This window comes from Nerophis ophidion, linkage group LG24, assembly GCF_033978795.1.
Source record: "Nerophis ophidion isolate RoL-2023_Sa linkage group LG24, RoL_Noph_v1.0, whole genome shotgun sequence".
In the NCBI taxonomy this organism is placed as follows: Eukaryota; Metazoa; Chordata; class Actinopteri; order Syngnathiformes; family Syngnathidae; genus Nerophis; species Nerophis ophidion.
The window spans coordinates 7,623,698-7,643,203 of NC_084634.1; the positions used below are offsets into that span (position 1 = coordinate 7,623,698).

General features: G+C 44.0%; 1 protein-coding gene across 1 annotated transcript in view; it reads left to right on the forward strand.

The window, feature by feature from the left end:
• The window catches only part of syne2b (spectrin repeat containing, nuclear envelope 2b), a 408,840-nt gene that overhangs the window by 89,400 nt on the left and 299,934 nt on the right, over window positions 1-19,506 (forward strand). The window contains exons 24-34 of the mRNA XM_061886295.1: window positions 47-178; window positions 3,000-3,190; window positions 3,304-3,379; window positions 3,460-3,557; window positions 3,629-3,749; window positions 3,825-4,115; window positions 4,198-4,793; window positions 4,860-5,015; window positions 5,082-5,232; window positions 5,352-5,510; window positions 16,245-16,412. Coding sequence (XP_061742279.1) covers window positions 47-178; window positions 3,000-3,190; window positions 3,304-3,379; window positions 3,460-3,557; window positions 3,629-3,749; window positions 3,825-4,115; window positions 4,198-4,793; window positions 4,860-5,015; window positions 5,082-5,232; window positions 5,352-5,510; window positions 16,245-16,412 — 2,139 coding nt within the window. The remainder of the gene's footprint in view (window positions 1-46; window positions 179-2,999; window positions 3,191-3,303; window positions 3,380-3,459; window positions 3,558-3,628; window positions 3,750-3,824; window positions 4,116-4,197; window positions 4,794-4,859; window positions 5,016-5,081; window positions 5,233-5,351; window positions 5,511-16,244; window positions 16,413-19,506) is intronic.

Sequence of the window (19,506 nt, forward strand, 5' to 3'; positions counted from 1 at the left end):
ATTTGATCAACCTTTCCGGTTGAAAAAATATATAACCCATTTTTAGACTCTGAAAACCCTGGATCCAGAGTTACTGGAGGAATTCCTAAGAGCAGCAAAGGGCATGGAAGCCTTCTGTACACCTTCACAGCTCAAAGACATGGAAACCTTCACTCAGTCCGTCAGGTCTCAGTGGGAGGTAGGTACTTGCTTCAGAATGCAATTATTGTATAGCTCTAAGTAACATTTTATGATTTGCGTCATTCAAAACCATGCATTAAGTAGAAGTAAAGTATGTTCTAACTTGCAAAGTAAGTAGGGATGGGTACCTCTCACATTTGAACCAATTCGGTACCAATTCCCAGCACCTGGAAATCGATACCGGTACTACGGTACACATTTTAATTATATTGTGTGAAATGAATTTGTTTGATAATAAAATCCATCCATCCATCTTCTTCCGCTTATCCGAGGTCGGGTCGCGGGGGCAGCAGCCTAAGCAGGGAAGCCCAGACTTCCCTCTCCCCAGCCACTTCGTCTAGCTCTTCCCGGGGGATCCCGAGGCGTTCCCAGGCCAGCCGGGAGACGTAGTCTTCCCAACATGTCCTGGGTCTTCCCCGTGGCCTCCTACCGGTTGGACGTGCCCTAAACACCTCCCTCGGGAGGCGTTCGGGTGGCATCCTGACCAGATGCCCGAACCACCTCATCTGGCTCCTCTCGATCTGGAGGAGCAGTGGCTTTACTTTGAGTTCCTCCCGGATGACAGAGCTTCTCACCCTATCTCTAAGGGAGAGACCCGCCACACGGCGGAGGAAACTCATTTCGGCCGCTTGTATCCGTGATCTTATCCTTTCGGTCATGACCCAAAGTTCATGACCATAGGTGAAGATGGGAACATAGATCGACCGGTAAATTGAGAGCTTTGCCTTCCGGCTCAGCTCCTTCTTCACCACAACAGATCGGTACAACGTCCGCATTACTGAAGACGCCGCACCGATCCGCCTGTCGATCTCACGATCCACTCTTCCCCCACTCGTGAACAAGACTCCTAGGTACTTGAACTCTTCCCCAACCCGGTAATAAAATATAAATTTTTATTCAACATTTAACAGTGACCCGATTTATACCCGTGCTGTCCATTCGTCACCTCGTCCAAAAGGTTAGTTCAGTGCGAAACCCAATACCCAAGTTACATTTAAACCAGTGTGGGTGGCACTGGGAGCAGGTGGGTAAAGTGTCTTGCCCAAGGACACAATGGCAGTAACTAGGATAGCAGAAGCGGGGATCGAACCTGGAACCCTGAAGTTGCTGGCACGGCCACTCTATCAACTGAGTTATACCGCCCCAAATATACAGTATATAAATATATCATTTCTACTACGTTGCCATACATTGTTAGGAGCCTCAACTACTGTGTGTGTTCATACTAGCTTCCTGCCTCCACCCACAGGCACAAAGAGAGTAGATGGCTGATAAAAGGCTTCGCTCCGTTTCTTTCATTCCGTTATATCAAGCTCAAAACGTACCAAGCACATTTTGATTAAACTTTTAAGAAATTTCAGACATGTGATAAGCAATAAGTGCTAACATTTTGCGGGTGATTCGGATGACGGTCTAGATTCAAGGTGTTGTTGTTTTTGAAGAACCTAGTAGATGTCTGCACTCTCCTTGTGCTTTTCCAGTTGTATCTTGTTTACTTGCACTTCTGAGTTAAATTAGCAAGAAGGCATTCAATTAAATTTTTCCTAGGTCTGTTGCAGTCGTCGGGAAGTAGTATTTGCCATCAAGTTGAATATGGTGGTATTGTCTTTTTTTTTGAGCCTACAAAGTGTTTGTACTAGAGATGTCCGATAAATGCTTTAAAATGTACTATTGGAAATTATCGGTATCGGTTTCAAAAAGTAAAATTTATGACTGCACATAATATCTACGGATTTTCACACACACAAGCGAATGCAAGACCTACATGGTGAACAGCCATACAGGTCTCACTGAGGGTGGCCGTATAAACAAATTTAACACTGTTACAAATATGCGCCGCACTGTGAACCCACACCAAACAAGAATGACAAACGCATTTTGGGAGAACATCCGCACTGTAACACGACATAAATACAACAGAACAAATAACCAGAATCCCTTGCAGCACTTACTCTTCCTGGACACTACAATATACACCCCCTGCTACCCCTTACCCCTCCCCCCCCCACACACACACACACACACTTCAACCCCGCCCACCTCAACCTCCTCATGCTCTCTCAGGAAGAGCATGTCCCAAATTCCAAGCTGCTCTTTTGAGGCACGTTAAAAAATGTCAGATTTCTTTCCATAAGTGGGTTTTCCTTCCATACCTTGAGTTGATTTATTTTGGAAAAACCTTGTAACATTGTTTAATGCATAACAAAAAAGTAGGCATAATAATGTGTTAATTCCACGACTGTATCTGTCGGTATCGGTTGATATCGGAATCGGCAATTAAGAGTTGGACAATATCGGAATATCGGATATCGGCAAAAAAGCTATTATCGGACAACTCTAGTTTGTACTTTATGTATAGTACTTTTTACACACCAGCTGTTAGATTGTAACATGCATCCTAGTTTTAATTTTTCGATACCAAATGTTGGATATGCTACGTAAAATCACTAATGCAAATTTTTTTTCAAAAGCCTTTTGAGCGTTTTTTTGCGAAGCATTCTTGCTTGGTTTACAGTACATGGAAAGTTGCAACTTTACCTAGAGGCAGTCAGGGTGAGTCACCTATGACTACGCCCGTGTTGCCTACCGAGTGCCGTATCTGCAACCGAAAGGAACGTCCCATGCCACAAAGGCTTCAAAATACGGTAATATTGGATTTTACGAGAATTGCTCCCGAGAGTACCGACGGAACTGGGTCGGTATCTATAATAGTACTGAATCGGGTACCCATCCCTACATGTATCTGGGTTCTTTCACAGCACTCAGAAAACAATTAGGAACCGTTTGTTTATGTTCATTTTTCTTTCAACATCCTCTAGTCTTGCTTCTCAACTGAGTGCAGACTCCAAGCCGGCAACCATTTGGAGACCTTAAAAGAGTTGTGTGACATGCTCAGTCCGGAGGACGCTCATCGTCTAGCCCACACCCAGTTGAGGGAGTGCGAGAGTAGCTTGGCTGCCATCCAGCGCCAATTCAGTGGAGACCAAGAAGCCCTACCGCCTGATTCAAGGTGAGACGTGACAGAAGAGCACAGTTGCTCGGTCCTGAGTGTATTTCTCACCGGTAAAAAGATGTTTCTGTGCATTTGCTTCAGTTTCACAGAAGTAATTTTATGTTTCTCAGGATTCCTGTTGTATTTGATGACAATCAGACCCCACAAAAAGAAATTGAAAGTGGTAACCCATCAATTTCAACTCAGGTATTTACAGTCCAGATAACTATTACTTGTTTCTTTGTGAATTTTTCTACCGCAAAACCCTCCACGTGTTTTGTTTGTAGGCGTCACAAATGAAAATCATAGCAAGTGTAGAGCAAAAACCGGTTAAAAAGCAGCCCCCAGTTGTGGAAGAAGTCATCAAAAAGGAAGCTTTAGAGAGGTAGACTGAATGGAAAGTTTCCTGTCTAAACTTGTTTGGGTTCATTCATTTAGTCTTTGAACAATTTCCAGATATGATCATTGCAAGAAGTCTCTGCAAGTCCAGCTGTCTAAAAATGAACAGAGCATCAGCGATGTTCCCTCAGACTCTGGGACTCTAAAAGCTCTCCACACTCGCCTTCAGGAAATTCAGGTACAATGTCAGCATTTAGCATATAATTTGGACAAGTTTATATCGGCCATTGACCACGAGCGGTTTCTTCTTTAGTTCTTGAGGCAGGAGACGACGTCTCTGTGGTCTGAGTTTGCAAACCAGTGCTCCCACTTGAGTGAAGACGCTGGTCTGGAGCAGGAGAAATCAGAGCTGGAGGATCAGTGGCGGGCTCAACAGTCCAACCTTCAGAGGAGAGGCAGCTCACTGGGTGCTGCTCTTCGACAAATTGACTCAACAGAGAACCACATGGTGGATTTCAGCGACCGCTTGGACCGTTACCTTAGACAACCCAAAGACATCACTGCCTTCACACTGGCCAACACCAACATCCTGAAAGACATCAAGGTCCTCTGTCCACTCCGATGATATGTTGAATTCTTTAAAACCTCTGTGGCAGATTGTAATCTATCTACTTCTACTACATTAGGAACTGGATGAAAATATCCAGAGTGAACTGGATCAGCTTTCACGTCTGGAGCCTGAATCCAGCAACCTTGATCCCAGAGACTGCCTACCTCTCTCCCGTGAGGTAGAAGCCCACAGAAACAGCCTGGATCAGCTTCGGCAACAAGTTCGCAAGAGCGAGGCGGCTGCTCGCGCTCTTGACCGCTTCCTCGTGTCACTTCGCACCTTAGAGGAGGACATCCCCGGAGTCCAAGGAGCCCCCTGCAGTGACACTGTGGCTCTGCAAGACTGTCGCGCCAAGCTCGCTCTTATTAAACAGAGTGCGGACAGTCTGAAAGACAAGGCGCCGCAGCTGGATCTGCTGTTGCAGGGGGCTCGGCTGACGGTCACGAAGGATGGTTCTCCTGCCTCCTGTCTAGACATGGTACATTTATTGTTGAAGAAGCTGGGAGAAGCTGACAAAGGACTTGTAGGTCAGCAGCAGACCCACAAGAAGGGAAACCAGGGCAAATCTTTGGGATTGAGGAAGAGGACTCTGTTGGGAGAAGTGAGAAAGCTCCAGGACACCATCGGAACACGAGGCCTAACTGAGGCGACCATGCCGGCCGTGCAACAGAGGTGTGTTGTGTTTTTGCTGTACTGCATTGTCTTTTTGTCCTTTCGAATATTTTTTTTTCTTCTCAGACTTCGGACTCTGTCTGATTTGGATGACCAGCTGCAGACTCTGAACTCAGAGCTCCAAATTCTCAGGGACCTCCCTGAGTGTCAAGGAGAAAGTCCAAATCCCCTCAAGGAGCTGGACAGTCAATACGAGCAGACTAAAACATCTTTGACTGACAGGTATGTTCTATTCATGCAAGTTGATTTTTGGTCTGATGCTGTGACAAATATATTCATGACCATCAGGAAGCAGCAGTGCAGCATCCTGATGGAGTTGCTGAAGAAGTTCCAAAGCTGTCGCGGTGGGCTAAGGAACACCGTGCAGAGAGCCGAGCAGACCATCAGTGAGCAAACCTCCTACCTGGGCAAAGACAACCTTCAGAGGATCATAACCAAGGTGAGCTCACTTCACTTCTTTTCTGTCGGTGATGAATAAACAAGTGCATGTGTCCTGCACTTTTGTTCGGTTAAATCAGTTAGAGTGGGCCTAAAGTACTCATGAGTGCACTTGTCCAGGTCCAGGACATTAAGAAGGAGCTAAGTGGCCTCGGTGAGCAGATGGATGAGTTCAGGGGAGTTTCTAAGCAGCTGCAGTCCACACTGAAGAAGTTTCCGGACTGCAGAGAGGCTCCATTTGAGACTGAGGCCGACATACTGATGGACAACTGGCTGGATGTGAGTGCAGTTTGGTTTGGATCCGGAACAAAATAGAATACGATTTCGTATGTCAATCAATCAATCAATGTTTACTTATATAGCCCTAAATCACTAGTGTCTCAAAGGGCTGCACAAACCACTACGACATCCTCGGTAGGCCCACATAAGGGCAAGGAAAACTCACACCCAGTGGGACGTCGGTGACAATGATGACTATGAGAACCTTAGAGAGGGGGAACGCAATGGATGTCGAGCGGGTCTAACATGATACTGTGAAAGTTCAATCCATAATGGATCCAACACAGTCGCGAGAGTCCAGTCCAAAGTGGATCCAACACAGCAGCGAGTCCCGTTCACAGCGGAGCCAGCAGGAAACCATCCCAAGCGGAGGCGGAGCCAGCAGGAAACCATCCCAAGCGGAGGCGGATCAGCAGCGCAGAGATTTCCCCAGCCGATACACAGGCGAGCAGTACATGGCCACCGGATCGGACCGGACCCCCTCCACAAGGGAGAGTGGGACATAGGAGAAAAAGAAAAGAAACGGCAGATCAACTGGTCTAAAAAGGGATGACCATATAATCTCACTAAAACACTAGTAACACAATAAGCAGATAAGGGATTTTCCAGAATTATCCTGGTAAATGTGTCTAATAACATCTAAATCACTCCCACTGCCCTCGTCTTTTTTTTTCTTATTAGTCCTTCACTCTCACTTTCCTCATCCACGAATCTTTCATCCTTGCTCAAATTAATGGGGAAATGTAAAGTCTGACCTTGATTTGCGTGGCACTTATGGTCCAAACCATGTTAAATGGTAGTCCTACACTAAAGAAGCTTTTTATTTTATGAACAATTTAGGTCTCTTTAAACTCTTCAACACACATCCGTAAGCACTTACTACGCTCTAATACACTTCCTACACTGCTGTGTAATCGTAAAATAAAACATTTGACATAAGTAGTCACCAGAGGTGGGTAGAGTAGCCAGAAATTGTACTCAAGTAAGAGTACTGTTACTTTAGAGATTTATTACTCAAGTAAAAGTAAGGAGTAGTCACCCAAATATTTACTTGAGTAAAAGTAAAAAGTATGTTGTGAAAAAAACTACTCAAGTACTGAGTAACTGGTGAGTAACCTGTTTGTTTAATGATTACGGCAACAAATAATGCACAAAAACATAAAAATAGCAATGAGCAAAATTCATAGCCAGGAATATCTCTTAAGCAACTAAAACAATAATATATATTAAATAATAATATATTAAAATAAAATAAAAATTAAGGCAAATTGAGCCACAATAACTTAACAGCACCATAGGTTCAGTAGGCATTTATTGATTGATTGATTGATTGATTAAAACTTGTATTAGTAGATTGCACAGTACAGTACATATTCCCTACAATTGACCACTAAATGGTAACACCCCAATAAGTTTTTCAACGTTAATCAATTACTTAATAAATGACCAAGTCGAGGTGATCTACCTCATATATACATATACACACATATATATATACATATATATATACATACATTTATACATACAGTATATAAGTTGACATGTTAAAGGTGTTTTAATGAATATACATGCATGTTTAACATATAGATTCCTATCTTTCATGAAGACAAGAATATAAGTTGGTGTATTACCTGATTCTGATTACTTGCATTTTAGTGCTGATAACGTCCACGTTTTCAAATGGAGGAGAAAAAAAGTTCCTCTTTTCTGTCTAATACCACATGAAAGTCGTTGGTTTTTGGCATCTTATCTGTCCAGCTTCCATATTCGTTTTTATACACTTTACAAGAAATACATTGGCGGCAAACGCCGTAGCTTGCTAGCTTGTTTGCGCTGGCTTTCGGAGGCTCTTATTTTGTTAGCGCAGGCGCGATGGAGCTGCACTTTTATTGTGAAGACAGGAACTGTGCGATCAGTCTTTAGGCTTTTGACGGGAAGTACGGTTGAAATAAAAAGTGTCTTTTTTCCTTTAGACTTTTGATTGATTGATTAAAACTTGTATTAGTAGATTGCACAGTACAGTACATGTTCCGTACAATTGACCACTAAATGGTAACACCCGAATACGTTTTTCGACTTGTTAGAGTCGGGTTTCACGTGTGACGGTCATGTGACCGCCTGGCTCTGTTTGATTGGTCCAACGTCACCAGTGACTGCATTTGATTGGTGAAACGCAGGCATGCGTAGATCCTACTTTGAAGCTGTCATAAACCAAAACAAACATTAACAGATCGATAAAAAAAAAGTAGCGAGCTCAATGTAGATAAATGGAACGGAGTAAAAGTACCGTTTCTTCTCTATAAATATACTCAAGTAAAAGTATGTTGCATAAAAACTACTCATAGAAGTACAATTCATCCCAAAAGTTACTCAAGTAAATGTAACGGAGTAAATGTAGCGCGTTACTACCCACCTCTGGTAGTCACAAATGATGACTGAATAAGTCATCATTCGTGACTAGAACTTGACCAGAACGTGACATTTATGACCTCGACATGAATGACACTCCGGAACGTAGCGGAAGAAACCTTTAAACCATCCACACACATCTGCAATTTGTCTTTTCAACTTGGACGATTTCCTTCACAATTGAAACTCTCAAAACTCATCCCCATCTTCAAATCTGGAGACAAACACCACTTTACAAATTACCGGCCCGTCTCCTTTCCGCCACGGTTATCAAAAATATTGGAATAGTTATTCGATAATAGACTTTGTGGCTTCATTGAAAAGCACAGATTGTTATCTGATTGTCAATATAGGTTCCGACAAAATAGGTCAACTTCATTAGGTTTAATAGAGAACGTTACTCGGGGTATCGAGAAGAACAAATTTGTTCAAGGATTTTTTTATTGACCTGCAAAGGCTTTCGATACCATTGACCACCAGATTTTGGTAAATAAACCGGAAAACTATGGCATTAGGGCATGGGTGTCAAACTTTGGCCCGCCGTGTATTTTCATTTGGCCCTTGAGGCAATATCAAATTAGCATTAGAGCTGGCGCTGTAACGCCGCATTCACCGCTAATACTCATACTTGCTAACCCCCCTCCCCCCGCCCGATTTTCCAAGGAGAGTCCTAAATTTCAGTGCCCCTCACGAAAATCACAGGGGGCAACCATTCTCCCAAATTTCTCCCGATTCCCACCTGGATAACAATATTGGGGGCGTGCCTTAAAGGCACTGCCTCAAGCGTCCTCTAAAACCTTTCGTCACGTCCGCTTTTCCTACGTGGAAACAGCGTGCCGGCCTAGTCACATGATATATGTGGCTTTTACACACACACACACATGCTAATGCAATGCAAGCTTGGTCAACAGCCATACAGGTCACACTGAGGGTGGCTGTATAAACAACTTTAAGACTCTTACAAATATGCGCCACACTGTGAACCAACACTAAACGAGAATGACTTGCACATTTCGGGAGAACATCCGCACTGTAACACAACATAAACGGAACAAATACACAGAACCCCTTGCAGCAGTACCTCTTCCTGGACGCTACGATATAAAAATGTATTATTAGCCTCTGGGAAAAGTTTATTTTGATATTTACCTGAGAAGGCTGCAAATAGAAAAGACGCATTGAATTTCTATTTAAATTTGATTTGATATGCCATTGCTATTTTTAAATTAGTATTATTTACATTTCACTACTCTCGGCAGGGTTCTTGAGGGTGCAAAGGAGTTTGCCCAACCAGTCTACATGTGCTTTGTGGACTTGGAGAAGGCATTCGACCGTGTCCCTCGGGAAGTCCTGTGGGGAGTGCTCAGAGAGTATGGGGTATCGGACTGTCTTATTGAGGCGGTCCGCTCCCTGTACGATCAGTGCCAGAGCTTGGTCCGCATTGCCGGCAGTAAGTCGAACACATTTCCAGTGAGGGTTGGACTCCGCCAAGGCTGTCCTTTGTCACCGATTCTGTTCATAACTTTTATGGACAGAATTTCTAGGCGCAGTCAAGGCGTTGAGGGGTTCCGGTTTGGTGGCCGCAGGATTAGGTCTCTGCTTTTTGCAGATGATGTGGTCCTGATGGCTTCATCTGACCGGGATCTTCAGCTCTCGCTGGATCGGTTCGCAGCCGAGTGTGAAGCGACCGGAATGAGAATCAGCACCTCCAAGTCCGAGTCCATGGTTCTCGCCCGGAAAAGGGTGGAGTGCCATCTCCGGGTTGGGGAGGAGACCCTGCCCCAAGTGGAGGAGTTCAAGTACCTAGGAGTCTTGTTCACGAGTGAGGGAAGAGTGGATCGTGAGATCGACAGGCGGATCGGTGCGGCGTCTTCAGTAATGCGGACGTTGTACCGATCCGTTGTGGTGAAGAAGGAGCTGAGCCGGAAGGCAAAGCTCTCAATTTACCGGTCAGTCTACGTTCCCATCCTCACCTATGGTCATGAGCTTTGGGTCATGACCGAAAGGATAAGATCACAGGTACAAGCGGCCGAAATGAGTTTCCTCTCCCTTAGAGATAGGGTGAGAAGCTCTGCCATCCGGGAGGAGCTCAAAGTAAAGCCGCTGCTCCTTCACATGGAGAGGAGCCAGATGAGGTGGTTCGGGCATCTGGTCAGGATGCCACCCGAACGCCTCCCTAGGGAGGTGTTTAGGGCACGTCCGACCGGTAGGAAGCCACAGGGAAGACCCAGGACATGTTGGGAAGACTATGTCTCCCGGCTGGCCTGGGAACGCCTCGGGATCCCCCGGAAAGAGCTAGACGAAGTGGCTGGGGAGAGGGAAGTCTGGGTTTCCCTGCTTAGGCTGTTGCCCCCGCGACCCTACCTCGGATAAGCGGAAGATGATGGATGGATGGCATTTCACTATAAAGTTATATAAGTCTGGCTTGTTCAATATTCAATGCAAAACTTGTTTGGGTCCCTATTAAAAGGTCAATTTGTTCAACCTTGGCCCGCGGCTTTTTTCCGTTTAAAATTTTGGCCCACTCTGTATTTGAGTTCGACACCCCTGCTTTAGGGGATTGGCAGGGAAATGGCCGGAGAGCTACTTAAATGAGAGACAGCAGATTGTTCAGATGGACCAACATCAATCTACACTCATGAACAAAACCTATGGAGTCCCCCAGGGGTCAATACTGGGACCCACACTATTTCAACAAAATATGTAAAGTATCAACACTGCTGAAGTTCATCCTCTTTGCTGATGATACAACAATTACATGTGCAGGTTACCACCTAAAGCAACTTCTGGCCTCTGTATTTGCGGAGATGATAAAGTTTAAAAACTTGGTTTAATACGAACAAATTGTCTCTGAATTTAAAGAAAAGCAAAATAACGCTCTTTGGCAATCGCAAAAGTAATGTTCCGATCAGGATTGTTATTGATGATACACCAATAGAATATCCATCCATCCATCCATTTTCTACCACTTATTCCCTTTCGGGGTCGCGGGGGGCGCTGGCGCCTATCTCAGCTACAATCGGGCGGAAGGCGGGGTACACCCTGGACAAGTCGCCACCTCATCGCAGAGCCAACACAGATAGACAGACAACATTCACACTCACATTCACACCAATTTAGTGTTGCCAATCAACCTATCCCCAGGTGCATGTCTTTGGAAGTGGGAGGAAGCCGGAGTACCCGGAGGGAACCCACGCAGTCACGGGGAGAACATGCAAACTCCACACAGAAAGATCCCGAGCCTGGATTTGAACCCAGGACTGCAGGATCTTCGTATTGTGAGGCAGACGCACTAACCCCTCTTCCACCGTGAAGCCCACCAATAGAATATGTTCAACAAATTTCATTCTTAGGAACAGTAATAGATGAAAATATCTCATGGAAGCCTCATGTAAGTTACCTGAGGACAAAAGTTGCTAAATGTGTTGGAATGATGAGGAGATCATGTCATTTATTGAACACCAATGCTCTGCTGTTATTGTATCATTAATGTCATATTTAAACTACTATGTTGAAGTCTGGGGAAATTGTTATAAATCACATCTACAGCCTTTAGTCACTCTGCAGAAAAAAGCCATCAGGACATCATTCAAATCCACTATTCATGGAGTTAAAGCAACTTAAACTGCACGATGTGATCAACTTTAAAACTGCTCAAATTACAAACCCCGTTTCCATATACCTTGGGAAATTGTGTTAGATGTAAATATAAACGGAATACAATAATTTGCAAGTCATTTTCAACCCATATTCAGTTGAATGCACTACAAAGACAAGATATTTGATGTTCAAACTCATAAGCTTTTTTTTTTTGTGCAAATAATAATTCACTTAGAATTTCATGGCTGCAACACGTGCCAAAGTAGTTGGGAAAGGGCATGTTCACCACTGTGTTACATCACCTTTTCTTTTAACAACACTCAATAAACGTTTGGGAACTGAGGAAATTAATTGTTGAAGCTTTGAAAGTGGAATTCTTTACAATTCTTGCTTGATGTGGAGCTTAAGTTGTTCAACAGTCTTGTTGTCGTATTTTACGCTTCATAATGCGCCACACATTTTCGATGGGAGACAGGTCTGGACTGCAGGCGGGCCAGAAAAGTACCCGCACTCTTTAACTACTTTTACATTGTTTGGCTGAAATAAGCAGGGGCGTCCATGATAACGTTGCCTGGATGACAACATATGTTGCTCCAAAACCTGTATGGACCTTTCAGCATTAATGGTGCCTTCACAGATGTGTAAGTTACTCACGCCTTGGGCATTAATGCACCCCCATACCATCACAGATGCTGGCTTTTGAACTTTGCGCCTATAACAATCCAGATGGTTATTTTCCTCTTTGTTCCGGAAGACACCACATCCACAGTTTCCAAATATAATTTGAAACGTGGACTTGTAAAACCACAGAACACTTTTCCACTTTGCATCAGTCCATCTTAGATGAGCTCGGGCCCAGCGAAGCCGGCGGCGTTCCTGGGTGTTGTTGATAAATGGCTTTCGCTCTGCATAGTACAGTTTTAACTTGCACTTACAGATGTAGCGACCAACTGTAGTTACTGACAGTGGTTTTATGAAGTATTCCTGAGCCCATGTGGTGATATCCTTTACACACAGAGGTCGGTTTTTGATGCAGTACCGCCTCAGGGTTCAAAGGTCCATAATATCATCGCTTACGTGCAGTGATTTCTCCAGATTCTCTGAACCTTTTGATGATTTTACGGACCGTAGGTGGTAAAATCCCTAAATTCCTTACAATAGCTCGTTGAGAAATGTTGTTCTAAAACTGTTCGACAATTTGCTTACAAATTGGTGACCCTCACCCCATCCTTGTTTGTGATTTACTTAGCATTTCATGGAAGCTGTTTTTATACCCAATCATGGCACCCACCTGTTCCCAATTAGCCTGCACACCTGTGGGATGTTACAAATAAGTGTTTGATGAGCATTCCTCAACTTTATCAGTATTTATTGCCACCTTTCCCAACTTCTTTGTCATGTGTTGCTGGCATCAAATTCTAAAGTTAATGATTATTTGCACAAAATAAAATGTTTATCAGTTTTAACATCAAATATGTTGTCTTTGTAGCATATTCAACTGAATATGGCTTGAAAATTATTTGCAAATAATTGTATTCCGTTTATATTTACATATGACACAATTTACCAACTAATATGGAAAGTGAGTTTGTACACTGCAAAAAGTCAGTGTTCAAAACAAGAAAAAAATATATAAAAATTAGGGGTGTTTTATTTGAACTAAGCAAAATTATCTGCCAATAGAACAAGACAATTCGGCTTGTTAAGACTTTCCAAAGCAAGTAAAATCATCTAACCTCAATGAACCCCAAAATACCTTAAAATAAGTATATTCTCACTACTAACAAGTGCACTTTTCTTAGTAGAAAAAAAAATACACCTTTTTGCTCAATATGTTGAAAAATATTCTTAAATAATTAAATGCTAGTGCCATTATTTTGACATAATGATATGCGCACGGCATCATGATATTTTTTTCATGCCTGAAATAAGAAAATTTTACTTTAAAAAAGTAGTTTTATACTTGTGAGTGTTGAAGACACAGTTTTCGCGACGACCGGGTCGCATCGTGACGCAGAGTTTGTGCTCCCAGGAATGCAGATCGGGCTCCGGACACAGCGTGCAGGTAGGAACAAATTACTTATTCATAAATAAATCAGACGGTAACAAAGAAAAACGTGCTCATAGCACTTAAGGCAGAAACTAAAGGAGCTAGCGTGGGAGCTAGAAGGTAAAAGGAGCCTAGCGCGGAAGCTAGCAGGTACAGAGTAGGAAAAGAACGTCGTCATCTGTTGTATGAAACAAACTAGGAAGCCAGACCGAGTGAGTGAAGTGAAGTGAAGTGAATTATATTTATATAGCGCTTTTTCTCTAGTGACTCAAAGCGCTTTACAGAGTGAAACCCAATATCTAAGTTACATTTAAACCAGTGTGGGTGGCACTGGGAGCAGGTGGGTAAAGTGTCTTGCCCAAGGACACAACAGCAGTGACTAGGTTGGCAGAAGCGGGAATTGAACCTGCAACCCTCAAGTTGCTGGCACGGCCACTCTACCAACCGAGCTAAACCGCCCCAGGTGGCCAGGGCATGGACTAAATAGAGTGAGGCCAGGGCATGGACTAAATAGAGTGAGGCCAGGGCATGGACTAAATAGCCCTCTGATTAGTGCCCCGGCAACAGGTGCGCGTCCCGAACACTAATCAGAGGCAGGTGAATGCAATCTGTAGTCATGGCAACTGAGACACACAAACTTAAAAGGTGCTGTGAAACACAAATGAACCGAAAAATGTAAACAGACTATGATCCGGGCAGCGGATCATAACAGTTTTGCATCAGCTGATATTCTAGTTTCAAGCATGTTTTACTCAATATAGGTCATAAAATCTCAGCAACAAGCTGTAATATCTTACTGAGATCATTTAGGATCATTTAGAATGTTTTTTAAAGACGATCCTTTAGTGACAAATCGCTTTAAAATGATTTATTAAAGTAACAAACAAATAACAAGCTTTCCAAAGCGAGACCAAACCAGAACGACACATCCGTTCGTTCCAGCTTGTTCTAACTCCTTTTAGAATTTGACATGACGATTATACATTCTCAGAAGTCCCACCCACCATGCTCATTAACATACAATACACCAGTGGAATGAATGCCCAAGGTCCTGTGAAGAAGGAGAGGGTGTCGTTTGCCCAGAAGGGGGGGGTCACTCAGGAAAGGGGAACAATTTAGCTCTGTTGGGGGTCAGGAAGAAGAAAAACACATGCCCAGGTCAACTATAGTCCACATGTCACATCAAAGAAACAGGAGACAGAACTTGATCAGATAATAGATCTCTTGCTAAGTGTCACATTCCTGAGCCCAATAAACAACTTTTGGTACCCAGTTCAAAGAACATCATCTATTTAAACGAGTATAAGTCATTTTGCTATCACAGATGTCATTAGGTTGGAGCCGTTTGGCTACTGAAGAGACGGCTGGTAGTACCAAGTAGATGTTATGATACGTGTTTCCGCCAGAAGTCAATCAATCAATCAATGTTTACTTATATAGCCCTAAATCACTAGTGTCTCAAAGGGCTGCACAAACCACCACGACATCCTCGGTAGGCCCACATAAGGGCAAGGAAAACTCACACCCAGTGGGACGTCGGTGACAATGATGACTATGAGAACCTTAGAGAGGAGGAAAGCAATGGATGTCGAGCGGGTCTAACATGATACTGTGAAAGTTCAATCCACAATGGATCCAACACAGTCGCGAGAGTCCAGTCCAAAGCGGATCCAACACAGCAGCGAGAGTCCCGTTCACAGCGGAGCCAGCAGGAAACCATCCCAAGCGGAGGCGGATCAGCAGCGCAGAGATGTCCCCAGCCGATACACAGGCAAGCAGTACATGGCCACCGGATCGGACCGGACCCCCTCCACAAGGGAGAGTGGGACATAGAAGAAAAAGAAAAGAAACGGCAGATCAACTGGTCTAAAAAGGGAGTCTATTTAAAGGCTAGAGTATACAAATGAGTTTTAAGGTGAGACTTAAATGCTTCTACTGAAGTGGCATCGCGAACTGTTACCGGGAGGGCATTCCAGAGTACTGGAGCCCGAACGGAAAACGCTCTATAGCCCGCAGACTTTTTTTGGGCTCTAGGAATCACTAATAAGCCGGAGTCCTTTGAACGCAGATTTCTTGCCGGGACATACGGTACAATACAATCGGCAAGATAGGCTGGAGCTAGACCGTGTAGTATTTTATACGTAAGTAGTAAAACCTTAAAGTCACATCTTAAGTGCACAGGAAGCCAGTGCTGGTGAGCCAGTACAGGCGTAATGTGATCAAACTTTCTTGTTCTTGTCAAAAGTCTAGCAGCCGCATTTTGTACCAACTGTAATCTTTTAATGCTAGACATGGGGAGACCCGAAAATAATACGTTACAGTAATCGAGGCGAGACGTAACAAACGCATGGATAATGATCTCAGCGTCTTTAGTGGACAGAATGGAGCGAATTTTAGCGATATTACGGAGATGAAAGAAGGCCGTTTTAGTAACGCTTTTAATGTGTGCCTCAAAGGAGAGAGTTGGGTCGAAGATAATACCCAGATTCTTTACCGTGTCGCCTTGTTTAATTGTTTGGTTGTCAAATGTTAGAGTTGTATTATTAAATAGAGTAACTGAATCATGATAAGGGAACACTGTGTTTGAAACAAATTACCACCGGATCGGATTCGACAGCGGACTACAATGTGTGACCGAACATGTTCCGTGGTCTTGTGTCATGTTTCCCATGCAGATGACCGAGAAAACCGACTCGTACATGGACAACCTTCAGGTGGGCTTGGAACTGTGGGACAAGCAGTTGATGTTGGGGGGCGAGATTGATGGATGGGTGGCCACCAAACTGGCGCTCTTTGCGGAAAGCCACCCCTTCCACAAACAGGAGCAAGTTGTGGCAATGAAGGTGAGTGTCATCGATTGATTGATTGATTGAGTGATTGAAACTTTTATTAGTAGATAGTACAGTACATATTCCGTACAATTGACCACTAAATGGTAACACCCCAATAAGTTTTTCAACTTGTTTAAGTCGGGGTCCACGTTAATCAATTCATGGTACAAATATATACTATCAGCATAAAACAGTCATCACAAAAGTTAATCATCAGAGTATGTACATTGAATTATTTACATTATTTAAAATCCGGGGGGTGTGATGTGGAGGGGGTTGGGGGTTAGGTTTGGTTGATATCAACACTTCAGTCATCAACAATTCTATCATCTGAGGAATGGACATTGAAACAGTGTATTTCTGACTTTGTAGGATATGTACAGCACGTAGAGAACATAGTATATATATTTGATTTACAATCCGGGGTGGTGGGATGTGGTGGGGGGAGGGTATTAGTCTAGGGTCGTAGTTGCCTGGAGGTGTTCTTTTAGTGCGGTTTTGAAGGAGGATAGAGATGCACTTTCTTTTACACCTGTTGGGAGTGCATTCCACATTGATGTGGCATAGAAGGAGAATGAGTTAAGACCTTTGTTAGATCAGAATCTGGGTTTAACGTGGTTCTTGAAGCTCCCCCTGGTGTTGTGGTTATGGAAGTAGTTGGACATGTACTTCGGTGTCAGGGAGGTGTAGCGGATTTTATAGACCAGGCTCAATGCAAGTTGTTTTACTCTGTCCTCCACCCAGAGCCAGCCCATTTTAGTCTAGGGTCGTAGTTGCCTGGAGGTGTTCTTTTAGTGCGGTTTTGAAGGAGGATAGAGATGCACTTTCTTTTACACCTGTTGGGAGTGCATTCCACATTGATGTGGCATAGAAGGAGAATGAGTTAAGACCTTTGTTAGATCAGAATCTGGGGTTAACGTGGTTTGTGAAGCTCCCCCTGGTGTTGTGGTTATGGAAGTAGTTAGACATGTACTCCGGTGTCAGGGAGGTGTAGCGGATTTTATAGACTAGGCTCAGTGCAAGTTGTTTTACTCTGTCCTCCACCCAGAGCCAGCCCATTTTAGTCTAGGGTCGTAGTTGCCTGGAGGTGTTCTTTTAGTGCGGTTTTGAAGGAGGATAGAGATGCACTTTCTTTTACACCTGTTGGGAGTGCATTCCACATTGATGTGGCATAGAAAGAGAATGAGTTAAGACCTTTGTTAGATCAGAATCTGGGTTTAACGTGGTTTGTGAAGCTCCCCCTGGTGTTGTGGTTATGGAAGTAGTTGGACGTGTACTTCGGTGTCAGGGAGGTGTAGCGGATTTTATAGACCAGGCTCAGTGCAAGTTGTTTTACTCTGTCCTCCACCCAGAGCCAGCCCATTTTAGTCTAGGGTCGTAGTTGCCTGGAGGTGTTCTTTTAGTGCGGTTTTGAAGGAGGATAGAGATGCACTTTCTTTTACACCTGTTGGGAGTGCATTCCACATTGATGTGGCATAGAAGGAGAATGAGTTAAGACCTTTGTTAGATCAGAATCTGGGTTTAACGTGGTTTGTGGAGCTCCCCCTGGTGTTGTGGTTATGGAAGTAGTTGGACATGTACTTGGGTGTCAGGGAGGTGTAGCGGATTTTATAGACCAGGCTCAGTGCAAGTTGTTTTACTCTGTCCTCCACCCAGAGCCAGCCCACTTTAGTCTAGGGTCGTAGTTGCCTGGAGGTGTTCTTTTAGTGCGGTTTTGAAGGAGGATAGAGATGCACTTTATTTTACACCTGTTGGGAGTGCATTCCACATTGATGTGGCATAGAAGGAGAATGAGTTAAGACCTTTATTAGATCAGAATCTGGGTTTAACATGGTTTGTGAAGCTCCCCCTGGTGTTGTGGTTATGGAAGTAGTTGGACATGTACTTCGGTGTCAGGGAGGTGTAGCGGATTTTATAGACTAGGCTCAGTGCAAGTTGTTTTACTCTGTCCTCCACCCAGAGCCAGCCCACTTTAGTCTAGGGTCGTAGTTGCCTGGAGGTGTTCTTTTAGTGCGGTTTTGAAGGAGGATAGAGATGGACTTTCTTTTACACCTGTTGGGAGTGCATTCCACATTGATGTGGCATAGAAGGAGAATGAGTTAAGACCTTTGTTAGATCAGAATCTGGGTTTAACGTGGTTTGTGAAGCTCCCCCTGGTGTTGTGGTTATGGAAGTAGTTAGACATGTACTCCGGTGTCAGGGAGGTGTAGCGGATTTTATAGACCAGGCTCAGTGCAAGTTGTTTTACTCTGTTCTCCACCCAGAGCCAGCCCACTTTGGAGAAGTGGGTGGGAGTGAGGTGTGATCTGGGGTGGAGGTCTAGAAGTAAACTGACTGGCTTGTTCTGGGATGTTTGGAGCCTAGATTCGAGGGTTTTGGAGGTTCTGGGGGTAGCAGGAGGTGCATTTGTAATCGATAAAGGGTTGAACGAGAGTTCCCGCTGGAATTTTCATGGTGCTTTTTTTTGACCAGAGAGGAGATTCTGTACAGCATGGGTGTCAAACTCTGGCCCTTGAGGCAATATCAAATTAACATTAGAACTGGCCCGCCAGTATTTTACAGCAGCGGTGTCGCCGTATAATTTCCAAGGAGAGTCCCAAATTTCAGTGCCCCTCACGAAAATCACAGGGGGCAACCATTCTCTCAAATTTCTCCCCATTCCCACCTGGACAACAATATTGGGGGCGTGCCTTAAAGGCACTGCCTCAAGCCTCCTCTAAAACCTTTCGTCACGTCTGCTTTTCCTACATAGAAACAGCGTGCCGGCCTAGTCACATGATATATGTGGCTTTTACACACACACACACACACACACACACACACGCTAATGCAATGCAAGCTTGGTCAACAGCCGTACAGGTCACACTGAGGGTGGCTGTATAAACAACTTTTAAGACTGTTACAAATAAGCGCCACACTGTGAACCAACACTAAACGAGAATGACAAGCAAATTTCGGTAGAACATCCGCACTGTAACACAACATAAACACAACAGAGAGAATACACAGAACCCCTTGCAGCACTAAATGTATTATTAGCCTGTGGGAAAAGTTTATTTTGATATTTACCTGAGAAGGCTGCAAATAGAAAAGAGGAATTCAATTT